This window comes from Poecilia formosa, unplaced genomic scaffold, assembly GCF_000485575.1.
Source record: "Poecilia formosa unplaced genomic scaffold, Poecilia_formosa-5.1.2 Scaffold131, whole genome shotgun sequence".
Classification (NCBI taxonomy): Eukaryota; Metazoa; Chordata; class Actinopteri; order Cyprinodontiformes; family Poeciliidae; genus Poecilia; species Poecilia formosa.
Genome location: NW_006800070.1, coordinates 307,232 through 326,091, shown reverse-complemented (window position 1 = coordinate 326,091; position 18,860 = coordinate 307,232). Strand labels below are relative to the sequence as shown.

At 39.3% G+C, this 18,860-nt stretch overlaps 1 protein-coding gene across 2 annotated transcripts; it reads left to right on the top strand.

Moving 5' to 3' along the window:
* Positions 1-35: 35 nt before the first annotated feature.
* smc6 (structural maintenance of chromosomes 6) lies at positions 36-17,628 on the top strand. Of its 2 annotated transcripts, XM_016676256.1 has the most exons (28): positions 40-135; positions 593-668; positions 805-955; positions 1,048-1,159; positions 1,595-1,700; positions 1,790-1,926; positions 3,111-3,172; positions 3,286-3,366; positions 3,463-3,564; positions 4,267-4,386; positions 5,673-5,768; positions 5,873-6,019; positions 6,114-6,202; positions 6,681-6,851; positions 6,954-7,132; positions 7,558-7,759; positions 7,856-7,970; positions 8,060-8,220; positions 11,006-11,141; positions 11,257-11,337; positions 11,422-11,592; positions 11,748-11,885; positions 12,464-12,609; positions 13,385-13,510; positions 14,501-14,606; positions 15,086-15,238; positions 15,358-15,455; positions 16,579-17,628. In XM_016676256.1, the coding sequence occupies exons 3-28, from the start codon at positions 818-820 to the stop codon at positions 16,664-16,666; spliced, it is 3,261 nt and encodes a 1,086-aa protein (XP_016531742.1). In that variant the 5' UTR covers positions 40-135; positions 593-668; positions 805-817; the 3' UTR covers positions 16,667-17,628. The 2 variants fall into 2 exon arrangements, with proteins under 2 accessions (XP_007561866.1, XP_016531742.1); XM_007561804.2 differs by lacking the exon at positions 593-668 and having other exon boundaries at positions 36-135.
* The last annotated feature ends 1,232 nt before the right edge of the window (positions 17,629-18,860 follow it).

The following is an 18,860-nucleotide window of genomic DNA, read 5'->3' as shown; positions in this document are numbered from 1 at the left end:
TACCGTCAGCCAATCAGGGGACGCGCCCTGAGTTCCGTGTTGCTGTGGTTTCCTTCACTCAGTCCGAGCAGGAAGTGCGAAACAGCCCTCCGTGGCCCCATGTTATTGTGGACGGCTGCAGGGTACTGAATGATGGTAAGTGTGTTTCTACTGTTTGTTTAGGAATCGAGGACAGGCTGAAACAAGGTAAAAGCCTTTCTTCCCGTGATTGTGTTTTGTTTCGCTTTACGGCTGCTATGCTGACTGTTTTAGCGCTTGGACATATTTCGTGTGCAGTGGACAAACAGCTTCATCTGCTCTGAATAACACTGACTTAGTTAACCGCTGTTTTCAAGGCACATGTGCGATATTCATCATTTGAGTGAATCTTTAAGAAGCCACGGCTTCCTGCTTCATAACAGATCGCTCGTTTTAGCTTTTCTCACAGATTCAGTTTGGAAGACTGGCTTGTGTTACTAATTATAGCCGAAAGTTTGTAGTAGCTTCGTATTCTTGCATATTAACTTGCAGCAGAGCTGAAGTGAACATTTCTATGCAGTTTAGTTGAAACTTTGCTGTCACCTCTTTCCTTTCTTAGCTACATTTTTCTTAGTTTTCCTGTTGCAATAAGGTTCTTCACATTTCCTCAGAGAAAGTTCCAGTTACACATATTAATTCCTGAGCATAATGTAAGCACACTATGTATTCACATTCAAAACTGGGCATTATTTTTTAACATTCACAGCTTTGCATTAATCCACATATAAATTGTTAAAACTGTGTATGTTCTTAAACTGAACCTGATGTGCTTGGTTGCATTTTCAGTGACTCTTTCAAAATGAGTAAGCGAAAAGCCAGTGTGATTACTGATGCATCGACTTTGAAGAACAGGCGAGTGACGGCTGCAGGTGCTGAAAATGCAACGGACACAAATCACCAGGGATTATCTTCACACATCTTCACTCCTGCCCCTTCGGTAGGATATTTAAAAAAAAAAACAAACTCAAGTGTTTTGTGACTTTACTGCTCATTATCTGTTGACTATTTTGTCTTTTCTTCTGACTGTAGGGGGACATTGGACTCATTGAAAGCATCACTTTGAAAAATTTCATGTGCCACCATTCTTTTGGACCAGTCCAGTTTGGCCCCCATGTCAATTTTATTGTGGGCAACAATGGGAGTAAGTCCATGCTTAGCGCCCTTTGATATGTTGCTAATTATAACTGGTGTGTCTTACACGTTTAGGTGTATTTTAGTCTCACTAAGGTCCATGTTTGAAGAACAACAAGCTTAATTTAGCAATAAAAAGTAACACAGCGAAATGGTACAACAAAGGCTCTTTCTGTACTGCATAGTTTATATGCAGTACAGTAATAGTATTTCTTTGTACAGAAAGTCATATTAGTTACTCTGCAGTTGGTTATAAATTATATCCATTTAAAAAACAGTTTCTTAGAGGTGAAAGCTTTACTTTACTGTAAACAATGATCACACTCAGTGCCTAACATTCACTTTGCATATTGTGTTCTAGTTCAACCTGCACTTCTGTGCTTGACATGCTTTACATGCACTGATTTATTAGCCCTTTCTCTGTTGGTGGTGTTTTCATTACCAGGTGGAAAAAGTGCCATTCTGACCGGCTTGATTGTTGGCCTCGGTGGGAAGGCCACCATGACAAACAGGGGAGTGTCGCTGAAGGATTTCGTGAAAACTGGAGAAAGGTAAGTTGATGATGGTTCTGATTGGCTGCTGTAGTTTTCTTTACGTCCAGAAGGTCATGGCAGGGGTGGGGGTCTCTTCGTCTGCTTAGTACTGCAGATGTTATTGTAAAGCTGAGAAACAGAGGAGCAGATGCCTACAAAAAGGATCTGTATGGTGACTACATCACCGTTGAACAACGCATCTCCAGCGATGGATCTCGGGGATACAAACTCAAAAGCAAATCAGGTGATTTTTCACATACATAGATAGTTTTTACATTGTAGTTAAATTTATTTAATCCTCTGAGTTTTGGCTTTATCAACACAAAGAGCTTCCAACAATTACCAGTTGTGTTCTTCATGTTAAAATAACATGCTTGGATTAATATACCGTAATTTCCAGACAAAAGCAACTACTTTTTTTTTTTTTTTTACACACACTTTGATCGCTGCATCTTAAACAATGATGCAGCTAATATATGGATTTTTACTGATGGATTTTGAAATGCTGGACTGCAGTGTGATGAAGAAGACAGCACAAGCTCAAGGACAAATTTTACCTTGAGACAAAATTGACATTGATATTGTGTTGTAACAGGAGATATTTACACATAACGGTGCTATACAGATTTTTTATTTTAAGCTTTTAATTAATTATGGACATGTAATATACACAAATACGTATATTATTTGTGCTTTGTTCGGAAAAAATTTCTTTTTCTGGACACAGTTGCTTTAAGAAAAGCTAAGAAATTACAGCAGCTTACCAGGAAAAGTCATTGATGGCTATCTTCATGTTTCTCTTGTGCATTAAAAGCACTCAGCCCCAGAATCACTTCATCACACACTTCCTCAGTCTGTCTTTCGTTATCAAAAGTCTCGTCTTTCGTTATCAAAAGTCTCGTCTACGTGTTAGAAGGCACATATATTTTAGAAGGCTTTTGATAAGGATATCTGCAGCGTAGAGGCAACTGCGGCCTACATATTTACACATTTTTTTAAGTTATTGGTGCGTCTTATATTCAGATGCACTCTATAGTCTGGAAAGTACAGTAATTCTTTTGCTTCACAGACGCATCCAGACCTGTCTGATATTGTAATATTATGATGCCTCCTGCAAAATCAATGATTTGAAACAATCAACAGGAATTACTTTGGTCATATAAGCAATTTATAGACTGAATGTAATCTGAATATTACTGTTGAGTTGGTGTATATAGCAATAAACTGGACTGGATATTCCATTGACTCATTCCTTCAACTCTAGATGTCATTATACACACTGTATTGTGTGTAGGTAAAGCATGAATCTGTTCTGTTCTCAATGTCTTTGCAACAGTTTCCTTCAGTGGATTACTGTATCGAATATAAACTAATTCTAATTGATTTGAATTATGTTAAAGGGGTTATTATTTGTTCTTTCATATTTAGGTCAACTTGTCTCAAACAAGAAAGAAGAATTGGTAGCAGTTCTGGACCATTTTAACATCCAGGTAACAATTATATGTTTCCTTGAATTTGAAGGGATATTAAGGAAAATCGGTGGTTCTGGTTCTGAAACGGAGCGTGTGCTATTTTTGTGTGTGTGTGTGTGTGTGTGTTTCAGCTGGATAATCCAGTGTCCATTCTCAGCCAAGAAATGAGCAAACAGTTCCTGCATTCGAAAAACGAGTCGGACAAATACAAGGTCCCACGCCACATTCGCTATGAGATCACAGATTCTAGTTTCCACTGGGTTAGCTTTGTCTTTCAAGCTGAAGTTGTGTTGTTTTATCGTTCCTAGTTCTTCATGAAAGCAACTTTACTCGAGCAGATGAAGAGAGACTACATCCACATCAAGCACACTGAAACAATCACACGGCAACAGGTTGAGAGGCAAGAGGAGGTACAGACCTGCGTTTATCGCCTAAAGCTCTTTTACTCTGGAGTTGATAAATCTGCCAGATGTTTGATGGATGTTCTGATTTCTAATCCACATATTTATCAATGAATTCATGTCCCTGAATTATGAAGTTATTCTGCAGTTCAAAAATATGGTAAAACATTCAAACCTCGTAGTTTAGGGTGGTTTAATACGTACATTTAACTTACTTCAGCTAAATTCGTGGTGTGATGGTACAATCTACAGAACAAACCAGTTCAGCTTATATCCAAATATCCATGGAATCCTGTTTGGTTCAAATTAATTTAATTTCAGTTCAGTTAATTCCAGTCTATTTCCATTATATCTTTACTAAAAAGGTATTAAATCAAGACTTTTAATAGATTATAACGTACCGTAATCTTTCTTTCTCTTTCTCTGTTCACATTTTCTTTGTTTATCAGCTTCTATCTGCAAAATACACACTTGTTAAAAGAAGCACTACTTAGTAATGTCATAGATTTCTATATGATATGAGTACAATAAAAATAGCTATTCATTTATTTTTCCCTTTCTTCTCCAGTCTCTTATTTTTGAAGCTTAATTTATATAAATTTTCTAAGCTCTGTTTTAAGAGGCAGCTAATTGCTGCTGATACTTTAGCATGTCTGTGACATATTTCTTTAAAAAAGAAGGAAAATGTGTACGTCTTTGTTTTGTGTTCAGTGCCTCAAGGACTTAAAGCAGGAGTTCCTGCAGAAGAAAGAGCGATATGAAAGCTTGTCGTCTTTCAGTGATTTGAAGGAGAACTTGGAGAGCCTGAAGAAACAAATGGCGTGGTGTTTGGTAAGATGCTGTCTGACGCCGATGTGCTCAGCAGACAATGTCTCCTTCTGGTTGTTTTTGGGACTCTTGGTTATAATCACTTATATTCATCCGAAGTCAAGAGTGTGTAAAAACGGTTTAAAAGAAAGCAAGAGGAAAGCATCTTGCATGAAACAGCAGCAGTGAATAGAAGCAGCTGAAAGTCTCTGTTTGCTACACAAAATCAGGCTGTGTTGCACTCATGGACACCGTCTCATCACCTAAACTCTTAAGACCCGCCTTCAGTCAGAAAAGTCTCTTCAACCCAGTTCTTTATTTGTGGTAAAAACAAGGGAAGTTAAAATAAATACTGTTATACAAACACATGCATGACAGCTGCAGTCAAATGCTGCTTTGACTTGGAGATTAAGAAAACAGTGACTTGCTTCTGTAGGTCTTGATCGTAGGTAAATATGCAGGAGGATCAGTTGGAGCGAGCGGTTATTGATTTAATTTAATAACTTTCTCCATGACTGTTGCAGTGGCTGTACTTAAAGAAAACCCTGCTCTGTAACACATTTTCAGTTTAGTTTTTCATTTAGTTGAAAATCTTTATGCTCACAAACAATGGCCTCAATAATGTAGCTGCTGATTCAGTGCTAGAGCTATCCGTCGTAGCTATCCATCAGAAGAGCTAACCAGTTCCTCAATCTTTTTTTTTCCTCACCTTGAAGTTAAGAGATTAGGGGATTCATAAAGTTGATACATTTTGATGTATTTTGAACAGAGAGACTGTTGTTTATTTTTGTTGTTGTTTTTTTGTTTGATAAAAAGTCTGTCTCTTCCACCTTTTTAAAGAGGAAAGGTCCGCCTTTTTTCCTGCGTAAAGATGTTTGGAAACAATTGTACAACCCCCACCACCCACTTTCTGTGTTTTGTTAATTGGCAAAACATCCACTTGAGATTTATTTATTTATTTTTTTAAAGAAAAAACAACAGATAGACATGCTTTGTACTTTCATATCATATCTAGTTATGGCATTCTTGTTCTGCTTTAAAACTTTGTGACTCCAAGGACTTTTTTGTGTTTAAAAAGTAAATTACCTAGTAAACCTTTCTATCCTGTAAAGAAAAAAAGAAGAATCTTGACTAGGACTAATTTATGTTTATTTTTCTGACTATAAGTTTTTGTTGAAAGAAAACAAGAAACTAACTTAAACTAGATAAAACAGGATGTCATCATCGCCTGTCGTTCTTACTTGGATCGCCAGTGTTTAACAAGCTGTTGCACCTAAACACGATAAACATGTACGTTTTTTCACCTTTAGGTCAGGGACAAGGAGCAGTCCATACAGCAGCTGAAGGAGGAAATTCAGAAAGAAGAGAAAGACAAGAAACATGAAGATAACCTGCATCTCTGTCAGGTGTGAAACAAGTTATTCCCCTTAATTTGGATTGTCCAAGTCTGTTTATAAATGTACCTTGGTTTTATCGGGCAACTTTTGCTTATTTTTTTTCTTTCTTGCAGTCAAAGCTCGCACAAATGGAGAAAAGGCTGCAGGTGATTAAAAAAAGAGCTGACAGCCTGAGAGAGGAGCAGAAGTTGCTCAAAGAGGATAATCTCAACTTTAAACAGCAAGCAAAGATTGTTAACAAAGCTCACAAGGAGCAGGAGGTATTCTTTACAACTTTCTGAATGATTATGTTAAATAGATGGGTTATGTGTGTTTTTTTAAAATTATTTTATTACTTTTTGTTTTCTTTTACAGCTTGTTTATTTCCGGGCTTTGAACAAACTTAAGCAAACAGAACGCGAGCAGAACCTTCTCCAGGAGAAAATTAACAAGGCTAAAGCGAGGTATGGAGGTGTTCAGACATCTTACACTGCAAAAACAATAAATCTTACCAAGTATTTTTGGTTCAGTTTCTAGTGCAAATATCTTTGCACACTTGAAGCAAGATAAAACTAACTTATAAGTAACTTTTCTGCAAGATGTTGGAGGTTGTTTTAAGTCACTAATTCCTTAATGTTGATGAAAAAGTGCTTGTTATAAGTGAAATAGTCTGGAACAAGACATTTTAGCTTATAAAACGGGGAAAATGTCTTTTTCCACTTACAGATTATTCACTTAATTATTTAATTTAAAAAAATCTCCTATTTCTTGCTGAAAAGTTACTTGCAAGTCAGTTTTGCCGCATTTCAAATGCACTAACATTTGCACTAGAAACCAGACCAAAAAGTGTCTTTGTGAGAATGTTGTGTTTTTGCAGTGTATTTATTGGCTTAGTTTTCTAGAAGACCAAACAGCAACTTGAAATGTTTCCTCTGCCGTCAGCGAGAGACTGAACAACAGCGGCGAAACCAGACGCTCAAGACAACAGGCGACGTTGGGTGAGCTGCAGGAGCAGCTGGCGGAGCTCAAGAGGACGTGTTCGCAGCTGAACGAAGACATCAAGAAGAAACATCAGGCACTCCTGAAAGGAAAAGAAGAACGGGACAAGCTAAGGTACGAGAAATACTTCCTGCGTCTCATCATTTTTTTTTATTCGTGGCTAGACAGGATTCATCCCTTTGAAAATAGTAAATAAAAACCCTTCTTTTATACCAGAGTTGAAGCAAAGAGTGTGCAGTTTGCTTACGAGTCCAAGCAGAAGAGAAAAAACCAGCTGCTGGCCAGTCGATCCAACAAGCTCAAGCGGTTTGGAGACGATGTTCCTGACCTGATCGCTGCCATTAGTGATGCATTCGCTGCAGGAAGCTTCATCAAGAAACCCGTCGGGCCAATAGGTAACTAACCGTTTTCACGTTGTTTTGGTTTTATATTTGTCGTCCGGGATTAATATAAAAAATATATATATAAAAACTGAAAGAACGAAAGAAAGAATCGCGTAAGACAGAGGCTCACTGTCGCAGACCAAAGCATATTAATGAATTATATGCTTTGATTAGATTAGATTTGATTAGAGACGCAACAATATGAGCATTTTGAGCCAGTATCAATACTAATATGTTAATATTTCTGTTGTAGTCAATAACCAAATCACTGATTTGAATAGTTCAGACATTGCATATTCTTGGACGCTGTTGATTTATTGGAAAGGTGACTTTGTTATTTTTAAAATATATTGAAAGTTATCTAGCGTTTTCCTTCCACTCCACAGCTACAGACTGCTCTGTTGATGTGTCGCGTAACATTTCTCGTTTGATCTCAGGGGCTTGCATCAGTTTGAAGGATCCCACCCTGGCCGTGGCGGTAGAGTGCTGCTTGCGGAGCTTCATGAAGGCGTTCTGCTGCGACAACTACAAAGATGAGTTAGTCCTTCAGAGGCTCATGTCTCGCTTCTATCCGAAGGGCAACAGACCGCAGATCGTCGTTAGCCCCTTCACCGATAAACTCTACAACGTTCATGGGAGGTAAGAACCCGCTGCTGTTTCTACTCCACTTGCATTTCATGAGAACTATTGAATTAAATTTTTTCTTCTCTTTTTCTTTCTTTGACCGCTTTCCAGAAAAGCATGTCATCCAGATTACCCAACCGTGCTGGACACGATCACATCGGCGACTCCTGTCATCGTCAATTGTCTGATTGACATGAGGGGGATAGAAACCATTCTCATAATCAAAGTTGGTGCCTGTCTGGACTGATTGTAGATGTTAGTTTCTGGGTTTTTTGCACCTTCTGGCTCACTGTGTGCATCAATGTGTGGCTACAGGAAAAAGACAAGGCCAGGAGGATCATGCAGAAAGGCCGGCCTCCAAAGAACTGCCGTGAAGCCTTCACGGCTGAGGGAGATCAGGTGTTCCCGAACCGCTACTACACCTCTGAGTTCAGCATGGCCAAATACCTCAGTGGAGATATTGAGACGGAAATACAGTGAGTACTTTGGGGTTTATTCATGCTAGAATACGTGTTAGATGTACAGTTGGCCTTGGAGGTCAAAATGGGTCATAGAAAGGACCGTGACCTGAAACCGGCTCTGTTTTATGGACTGAACAGGATCAATGTTAATGAATAAAACTACAAAACTACAACTTTGTGTTGCTACTCCAGAGGAAATGGAAACGGACAACAATAATAAAATTTAACGGTGACCTATTATTCTTCCTGGAACAGGTTAGGATAGGTTATGTATTATATTTTTCCAGAAAATCGTTCTTAGATAACGAGATTTTAGTCAGCTCAGTTCAGCCTATTTTGAAATCACTTCAGAATGAGCTGTTTTAGGGCCTCCTTTCACTTTTAATTTAAATAAGCTGCTGCTGGCCACATCGTCAAACTCGATGTTTACACTCACACATAAAAATGGCTACAAACAGATGTGAAATTATACAACCATACGTCTTTGAAAAGCAGAAGTGGAGCATCCTGCACAACCAACAGGAATGCAGCAAGGGGTTTCTGGATGGTAAGTCAACAACAAAACTTGTCTTTTCCAGTTGAAGTTGTACACTGCATGCAGCGGTAAAACCAGCTGACTAAATGGGCTGGAGCTCCGCTTGGGTTACTGCGTCATGTGGCTGGGTTTTGCTTTGGTTGCTAGGTAACGACGCAGTGCCCGTTGGATGTAGCTTAACGTTTTCAGCTTACCAGCTAAAGATACAGTTGGGCAGACAGCAGGACTGGTTCAGTTTGTCGATTCTTGTCGACACAGAAAGTGCAGGAAGTTTGGATCTGACAAACTCTGATGTGGTGTATGATGGGGTTCGTAGTGTAGTTAACATGAGCAGAATGTAACCAACAATCAGGCCATTACACATAGATATTTGTCTATGTGTAATAGGCCATTACACATAGATATTGGTCACGGTTAAGGCCTGTTTCACAGGCCTTAACCGTGACACAGCATTTTTTGTTGTTCTGTTTTGTTTGGAGCTCAATATCCAGGAACCGTTTCTTCACCTGGGCTGCTTTTGTGTGTGTTTTCATTGTGGGGTCAGAGAACTGGGTCGTTGATGTAGATTACGTTCCCTGGGTCAGAGCGACTCCTCCTCCTGCTGCTAGAATGCTGCTGCGATCTCGGGACACAGATCCCGACCCGACACAGCAGTGAGATTCAGCATGATTAAACCAGACTAATATATGATTAACCTGAGGTTGCTTCGTAGCGGCTGTAGTTCATCAGCCGCCTGCTTCCACTTACAAACTGTGTGGAAATATGTTTGCAGAATGGATTTTTTAATCTGAGTTACACTTAAAGAATACATAATTTATGACGTGTCATAGCGGTTTAGCTCAAAAAGTTAATTAAAACTGGTATTAACACAGTGGTAGTTTGTAATAATCAACAGGTCATGAATATTTAAAGCATGTGAGATGAAACTTGTTGTAAAAACAATCATATTCAAACCTAAAATCAGCAGTGGTGATCGCTTTAATCTGTATTTTTTAATTTACACAGTTAAAAACGTTAAATTTACCTGTTAAAATCTCTTAATAAAGGCTGCGATGAGAGTGTTAAGCTATCTATGAGTCCATGAAAGTCTTTGCTTCTCTTCAATAAATATTAAAAATGGATTTAAATGTTTGTCCAAAAAGTATCAGCTCAGCACCAGGGGGGTTTTCTACACACTTAAGTTTTCTGCTCCGTTTCTGGCTTCCCTTAGTGCAAGTGGTAATCCTGAAATGGTTCCAGCAGCATAAAAAAAGGAGTAAAATAAAATAATTAAACAAACTGCTGTAAAAGGTTTTTACACAATTGGATATCTCAGCTGCCCTTTGTGAAAGCACGAACCCTTAAGTAGCTTTTACAGCTATCCTGTTGCCATAATCCTCGTTTAAAATCACCAGTCGAAGGAACTGTAACCTGATCCGAAATTACCTGCGATTGCTCAGAAGGTAAAATGAGCCCCAGTTTGACTGCAGTTTGACTCCAGAGCTTTTTTTCTGCTGTGCATTTTCACACAAAGATCATCAGAACTGAACCGTTCCATCGCCACAAATTCCAGTTCAAAACAGCTGAAGAATATTCAACACTGGAAAACATTTCAGATGTCCCAAATAAACAAACGAAACAACAGAAACAACGTTAAAATGTATTATGAAGTCTCTGTAAAAAAATTGCATTTCAAAAAAATAATAATCGTTAAGCTCAGACAGGAAAAACAGGCAGAAATGGCAGGCAGTGCAAACATCATACTTGTTGTCAAATGTTTGTGGCGTTTCTCAACATGCCGGCTTTTCTTTACGACATGAAAGGGGAACGTCTCTTTAACGACTGTTGTCCAAATGGAAATTATATCTATTGTGCAATTAATTTATGTTTTGCTCATTGTGACAGGTTAACAGACCGCTGCACGTTCTTTGGTGCCGTGCTGCGTTATTATTGCTTTTGGTTCATAGGTGATGTTGGGTTTGCGCAGAGTTTATGATGTGGAGCCTTTTTGTTTTCTGTGGAAACATGCAACATCCGTTCATTCAGAACAGGAACACACTCTGAACCGCATTGGTGGAAAAACCCTAACCTGCCAGTGGTACTGGTGCATTTCAATGGAAGGCATGAAGGAAAAGGTCAAACTCCAGGTTCTTCAACATCGCCTCTGACCGGACGCTGATCCCAAACTAAGTCTGGCTTTAGAGATGTTGAAATGAACTCGTTTTGAGTCCAGTCTGAACTGTTCGGAGTCGCTGACCGAGAGAAAACCTCTGATGTGTGTTGCAGTGTGCTGGAGTCAGAACTGGAGAATCTCGAAGCTCAGCTGTCCAGGTTTCAGCTCCAGGTGAACTCCGTCAGCGAAGACATAGTCAACATGGAGAGCAGCCTGAACAACACCATCAAGACCCTGAAGAAGACTCAGGTCAGCGTGAGGCAACATCACCTCTTAAATCTAGCTTTGCCGTGTCATTACCTACCCGCTCTTCAAACCTTTTTTTTTTCTTTCTTATCATTTGTCTGTTTTGGCTGCTCTGCAGGCCTCTGAGAACCAGGTCAAGGCAGCAATAAGTGAGCTGGAAACCGCTAATGAGGAGCAAAGTGATGACATCTCCTCCTTGGTGACCCTCAGCTTTATCACTGTCAGATTCAGAGACAACGTTGATGAGCTGTCCCAGATTAACGCCTGAAATCTCAATGCGCAGGAGGAAGTTGCCCAGGAGAACCAACAGAAAATTGAGACGGAAAAACAAGCCGTTCAGGAGGCAAAGGCAGAACTTGACAAGCAGCGGAAAGCATCAGAAGAGGCGGACTCCAAGTACTCCTCTGTCAGAGATAAAATCGATCAGCTGCTAGAGGAAATGGAGCCACTGAAGGTGAAAAAAAAAATTACTGACATTTTTGACATTTTCACCCCCGCAGTGGTCGTAATGCATTAGTTTGTTCTCTCCTGCTACTTTTATCATCCAGTATTTAAACACGAGGATCTCCTGATGGTGAGAAAGATAATTTTTTTGTTCTTGCCATCCAGGACGAGCAGCTGAAACTGGAGACGGAGTGTGTAAAACATGAACGTAACCTTAAACTATTAGAGAAGAAACTGAAAGGGCATGAGGGCAACATCCAAGCATTGAAAAGCGTACTTTCAGGCAAAGAGCAAGACTTGCAGGTAAAGAGAACTCTGCTTGTTTTGTTTTTTTCTTTTTTACTTTTCCAATCTGTTTCAAGTAAACCATGGCTCTGCACTTCATCAATTAGAGACAGATGGTAGAGCTGCAACTAAGGATTATTTTAGTAATCGATTATTCTGACAATTAATCAGAAATTTTTTTTTTTACACATTCTACAGATTTTCCCATTAAAAATCCTGCTGAATAAAAAAAATTAGACATATCCTAAACTTTGCAAATAATTAAATTCCTTTGTTAAATAAGAAAATCAACATTTTGTCGCCGATAACGTAACGTTCCTTCGGTGAATTTGAATTGGGTGAAGCTACAGCTTGACGAGTTTTGGCTAAAACATATTTATGTTCTGATCTTAAATGCAAAATGTATTTTGTGCAGTTTTGGCTTAATTACTGTTTGGAATATGTTGTGCCTTTTTTGAGTCTGTATACTCCAGTTAACGATTAATCGATTAGTAAATCGATTATTTCAATACCCGATTAATCGTTCCAGCCCTAACAGCTGGCTTATTCGCCTGTAAAGACTCGACTCTGACCAAACATGACTGACGTGTTGACAGGAAAACGTGAAGAAAGCCACGCAGATTAGCCCCGAGCGGCAGCACGTCACTTCCACCACCAAGAGCATCGACTCAGAAATCACGCGGCTCAAGAAGAAGCTGAAGGTCTACGAGGGAAACCACGGCGAGCAGGAGCTGGTGATCAGGTGAGAGGTCACCAGCAATCAGAAGACGTCTCTCTGCTGCCACATCGATGGGAAACTAGACGTAGAAAGATGTGCTGAGTACAGACGTTTTCATGCGCTTGGATGTTTCTGTAAGGAATCCACAGAAGTGTTATTGCATAAGGTCCAAGGTGAACGAAAACAAACGTATGCACAGCTGGGTTACTGGAAATAGGTCAGAACAAGACAGGAAATCAGAAGACGTCATAAAGGACGACAGGAAGCAACAGGTTTCTTTTAGTAATTGACAGCTATGTTCAGAACCATTACCTCTTTTATTCCAGTGTATTTGTACATAATGGTAGCGATACCAACTCATAGCTTCCCCACCACGTCTTCATTTGCCTCGTGCCTCTCTCCTCCAGTTGCATTTTAGGAAGTGTGACTTTCTTCAGGATTTTGGGCTCTGACCCATTTCTGGGTCACATGCAGTAGGAAAGAGAGAAACGAGAGAAGCCCCAGAAAGAGATCACCAGCGTAAAGAGGAAAAGGAAGCAGCTGTAATGCACACATTGACAAAAAACAAAGACAGTCAAACTGGGATGCACAAGAGGGAGAAAAAAAAAAAGCCAAACTGAGAGGGAGCATTAATAGAAGCACTAGTCTCATTGGATCGGCCGAACCTCTGCTGAGCCTCCTTTGTACCTTAATCAGATCTGCCTCTCGGCTATTCCTAACTCATCTTGTGCCCTGGTTTCATGTAGTTTAAGTCAGAAATATTTACGCCATGCCAACTTCTTCCCTCTGACCTCGTTAGGGAGTACGCCGAGGCCCTCTCGCTCTACAAAGAGAAAACCAACCAAGTGAGGGATCTGCGCAAGTTCATCGACCGGCTCAACAACATCATGTCAGACAGGCAGAACAGATACAAAATAATGCGCAGGTAGAGAAGCAGCCATCACCATTTCAGATGTTATCTTACACTTATAAATGCCATCTTACTGTGGTGTGAAAAAGTGTTTGCCTCCTTCACGACTTGCTGTCTTAAAGTGTTTCAGAACATCAAACCAATTTACATAGGAGTCGAAGCCAACACAAGTAAACACAGAAAACACTTTTCATGTAAAGGTGTTTAATATTAAGGGAGAAAAAACATCCAAACATACTTGGCCTTGTGTGGAAAAAGTGATCGCCCCTAAACCTAATAACTGTTGGGTCACTCATAGCAGCAACTGCTATCAAGTGAAGAATGAAGTCAGGACTTTGACTTCATTCTTCAGTCATTCAGTGGTGGACTTGCTGGTGTGTTTTGGATCATTGTTCTGCTGCAGAACCCAAGTTTGTTTCAGCTTGCGGTCACAGACAGACGGCCGGACGTTCTTCTTCAGGATGCAGAATTCATGGCTCCATTTATTTCAGCATGTCCTCTGGATCCTGAAGCACCAAAACAGAGCCATCACATGACCACCATCGTGTTTTACTGCTGGTGTGATGCTGTGTTGCTTTCACACCAGGTGTAACGGAGCAAGCATCCTCTGAAGAGTTCAACTTTTGGTCTCACCAGTCTGCAGAATGTTTTCCTAAAAATCTAAAAGGGAAAACCGAGTTTTAAAGTTATTTTTAACTTTAGTTGAAGTGATGTCTTGGTTGAGAACAGGTATGGCAGTAATCTGGCCTGGTTGTGGCTAGAAACGGTGACCTGAGGTGTAATAAACCACAGTTATGTTTTAACTGAGGGGCCAATCTTATTTGTTTGATTGATTTGAAAACTGCATCTTGTGTTTACGTGACTAATATTTAAATTGGTTTAATGTTCTGTATGACAAACATGTAAAACCACAGGAAATCAGGCAAACACTGTATCACACCACTGTATTCTACTGGGCTTTTATATGACAGAACAACAATTTCCTCCTTCCCTCTCCTCCCTAAGGTCCCTCTCAGTGAGGTGTAAGCTGTACTTCAATAACTTCTTAATCAAGATGAACTGTTGCGGCGCCATGATCTTTGATCACAACAACGAGACGCTTTCAATTTCGGTACGTCTTTATCTGTGCTACTCATCGTATGTAGAGCTGCTTTGGCTTGGTTTTCAAAAAAGTATTAGTTCCTCAGGCAGATTATTTCACTTATAACAAGACATTTTTCCCATGACATAAGTGAAATAATCTGCCTGTGGAACTAATACTTTTACATTGATATTAAGGAATTGGTGACCTTAAACAAACTCTTATTTCTTGCTGAAAAGTTACTTGTATGTTAATTTTGTCTTACGAAGATATTTGCAGCAGAAGCTTTGAGAGACTTTGTGATTTTGTCTGAGCCGTATTTAAATTGAAATGCACAGTTACACAAAAACCAAGTTGTACAAAATAAAGACGCCTGCTTTCATTATGATGTTCAAGAATAATTCACTCTTCCAAGGCAAGGAGTCTGTTACCTTTAGGTCTCTGAAATCTTAAAAAAAAAAAAGAGTAAATACAATTTGAGTAATGGCTAATTGTGTTTTACTCCAAAGGTGAAGCCTCCAGGTAGGGACAAAGATGGTGCGAGCGACATGAGGTCTCTGTCTGGTGGGGAGCGCTCCTTCTCCACCGTTTGCTTCATGCTCTCCCTCTGGGAGATCACAGAATCACCGTTCAGATGCCTCGACGAGTTCGACGTTTACATGGTGAGCGCATAAAAAGCATTTGAAAAACACCGACACGTGTGTATGTCTTTGGAAAGAAAGGGGGGCGGGGGGTGGAAAAAGCATGAACACTCGGCTGATGTGAAAACTGTTTTCTGCAGGACATGCACAACAGGAGGATCTGTCTGGACCTCCTCCTGGAGCTTTCAGAGCGGCAGCACCTTCGGCAGTTCATCTTCATTACTCCCCTGAACACCAGGTGACGCCTTATTTCACATATACCAGGGTCCTTAAAATGTCTTAAATTCATGTATCTAAAATTAAGGCCTTAGAATGTCTTAAAATAACTTTTTAAAAAGTAAGTTGGCCTTAAATATGTTAATCACAAGTCTTAAATTTTGTCTTGGCAGGGCTGTTCAATTGCGTATATTCTATGCATTTTTTTCTGTCAGGCAAACGTTTGAGTCACTCAGACTCAGTTCATTGCTTCCTGTGACTCACTGCTAACATATCCTTGCTAACTAGCTAGCTAGCTGGTTTGCGTCTGTTATGGGTGAGAGCAAATTTATTGCAAACTGGCTGGATGGAGCTTATACATTTCTTTTGAAATATAGATCTTAAATTCCATTCATCGTGGTCTTAAAAAGTCTTAAATTTGAGTTGGTGAAACCAGCACAACCAGTTGCTGAATAATTTGATTTTAAGATTCATAGAAATTCACTTCCAGTCGCTCTAAAAAAGCCCAGAGAGCTAGTGGAGAAAAAAAACTTACTGTAAATCTTGTTAAATGTGTTTTATCTCCCTTCTGAGCGGCTCAGTGAGAGTGGGGGCGTGTGACCAGTTTAGGTTTGTGTCCGAACCCAAAAATCCCAATTTTTCAACAGTCATTGTTTGAAAACAGCAAAAGATATTGCAAACCCGCATAATTTGGGAATAGCCTAAAGCCTCGTCAACCCTCTGAACTTTATATGGTGTTTCTATCTGGAAGTATTAAGGTTTCAACCATAACTAAGTTGTAGAAGCATGAATGGTGAACCCGTCCACCATTCATTTAAACAGTATTTTAATGAATGAGATTTTAAAAAGCACAGATGTTGGCGATATCAAAAGTCATACCCTGGGGTTAGATTGTTACTTTCAGATCTCCTTTTTTTCTGTCTTTGTAAATCAGATGTAGAAGTTAAATAAAGATTGGCTACTTGAACTGTGCCTTTTACATACCATCAGAGGAAATAATGATTTGTTTACAGCAGCAAGGTAGTTTAAACTGTTATTTTCCCTGCAAACTTTTCTTTGTTTACACCATCAAGCTTTACTGGTGTGACATCAATGCTGTTACAGTAATGTTTGGCAACCAGTTAAAGCTGTTGATTCTCTTTCAGCAACCTCCCCAAATCGGCTCTCATCAAAATCCATCATCTGCGGGATCCTGAGCGAGAAGACGGCCAGTCCAGAGACAGAGATCTGTAACACACACCAGCCGTGCTCTTCATACGTAAAACGGTCGTAAAGCGTTTTTGTACTGAGTTTGTGTACCAAGGAGGTACTAAAACTTTTAAACTTTGTCATTACATCTTCTGGTGTTTATTGAAAAGTATTGTTTTTATGAAACTTAAATAAGTAGAATATAAATATCTGGGTGTATGATTTATTTTTCTATTCTCTGTATATAGATGAAGATTTCGATGGAAACCTAGACTCATAACGCTCACTGGCAGTACTGTATTTCTATGGTTTTACTTGATGTTTACCTGTATGTGTTTGAGAAAAGTGTTTTTAAGGCGTTGTTAACCTAAGAAGTACAGTTTCAACCTGTGTGTTTAAATGTATATTTATGAAACCTTATTTTGTTGTGAATTATGTTTAATCTCTAAGAAAAGCAAAGAACTTAAGTGACCTTAGTGTCAGTTTGTGTACAAGTTTTGCAGAATTTTGCATTGTGAAAGCTTTATGAACGCTTTATGAACAATCATATGGGCATAAAGTACTTGGAAGACATTATTATGTTTGGTTTGTTGTCTTCTGTATGTTTTAAAGTCTGTCTTTATGTATTATGTCCCTCCTCATTTTCTATAGATGCGCCTCACATACTCCTCTGGTGTGTTCTAGCTGAATCTAATCACTGTTGACTAAAAATTATGAATTTTACTTGCCTTCTGTACCTTCCTTTTTTTTCTTTGTCCACATGATTGATCTCTTGCTTGTGCTGGTGCTGTGTGAGGAAAAGCAGGTGGTCTTGATTTGGGCTGGCATGAGGCTCTCACAATACCATAACTGAGCACAAATACTGCATTCCCATGTTGTCTTTTTTACACAAAAATGTGTAACATGAATGTATAACATGAACTAATTGATTTAACTGCATATACAATAGCAACAATTGTTCCTACTGCTGCTGACTTAAACACCCATTAAATTATGTAGTTTTCAAGTGACTGTTGTGGAAAATAGTGTTTTTCTTTTTTGTGGTTCAACAGTACACTGATTTTAGCTAATTAGTTACCTAAAATCAGGTATAAGTGCTTATTTTAGCTAGCTAATTAGTGGAACTTCCTGGTAAAACTGGTCACTGTAGTCCTTTTTCTTGCTTCTGATATAAAGGTTTTTAAATTCTAGATTTTAGCATTTATTCTTAAATTGCTTAATTGTCCAGTTTAAACCTAATGACCGAAGTCTATAACAAATTGTAAGGCTACATTATATATTTTCTTTACTATGTTCATGTAAAATCTAAAAACCTCATCATTTTATTAATAAAACACCAAGATGTATACCATTCAAATTTTCTTCCCCACTAGCTAAACCGCTCAGACCATTCTGGATTAAACACAAAGAGCAAACACGATTACTCGTTACAAATTGGAGACAATTGTGAGACCTAAAATTTATATTTTCAATGAATCCCATAGATCTTTATCACTTTCACCTGTGGATTTTACTTGATGCAGAGTTACTCATTCGTGTTCATCCATACAAGCATAACACAAACACAGGAATGGCTAGCTGAATTAAAAAGAACCTTGAGACGCTCTCAGCTAGCCTGGTCATTGCCTTCATATGCTCGATTCAAATATTCACTTCTCCCTCTGGGCTTTCTCCCATTGAAGTGGGTTTCTCCAGTAGAATTTCAGTCGGGCCAATCAGCGAACAGAAGCAGAAGACGTGACGATGACGTCAGTTTTCTTCGCCGTTTTAGAATTAGCTTAGCAACAGCAGCGGAGGAAGTGAACGAAGCCTTTCAGTCCGCCTTGGTCACACTTCCTAACATTGAATTAACATTAATATTCTGCCTTCTGCTCGACCCTTCTCTTTTCGGTGTGGAGGATGGTCAAATGCAACGCAGGCAACTTCCGGTAAGCTTCCTAACGTCGAACTAGCGCGTTACATGTACTTAACGGAAAAACGTTAGAGATTGGATAACATTTAAAACTTCAACAGCTCCAGAAACCAATCATTTCTTAATGGCTGACTGACAGTCCAAACTCTTTGTATAAGGCTATTTTTTTTTTCCTACGGGGCTAGCTTTGGCATTCTTTAGCCGTGGCTGTACCCTGTTTGGTGGTCCCACACATGAAAGCTTCATTTCAAATTTCTATGATTACACATTGCCTTGCAGAAGTACTCACAACACCTTAGCCGCTTTACTGTGATGCCCTTTAAGGAA

What these genes read in the sequence shown, in the direction of transcription:
- smc6 (XM_007561804.2), top strand. Translation starts at nt 818, where the DNA reads ATGAGTAAGCGAAAAGCCAGTGTGATTACTGATGCATCGACTTTGAAG. An exon ending in AACAAATGGCGTGGTGTTTG is followed by an intron (nt 4,387 to 5,672) that starts GTAAGATGCTGT and finishes TTTCACCTTTAG; the next exon opens with GTCAGGGACAAGGAGCAGTC. An exon ending in GAGCAGGAGCTGGTGATCAG is followed by an intron (nt 12,610 to 13,384) that starts GTGAGAGGTCAC and finishes TGACCTCGTTAG; the next exon opens with GGAGTACGCCGAGGCCCTCT.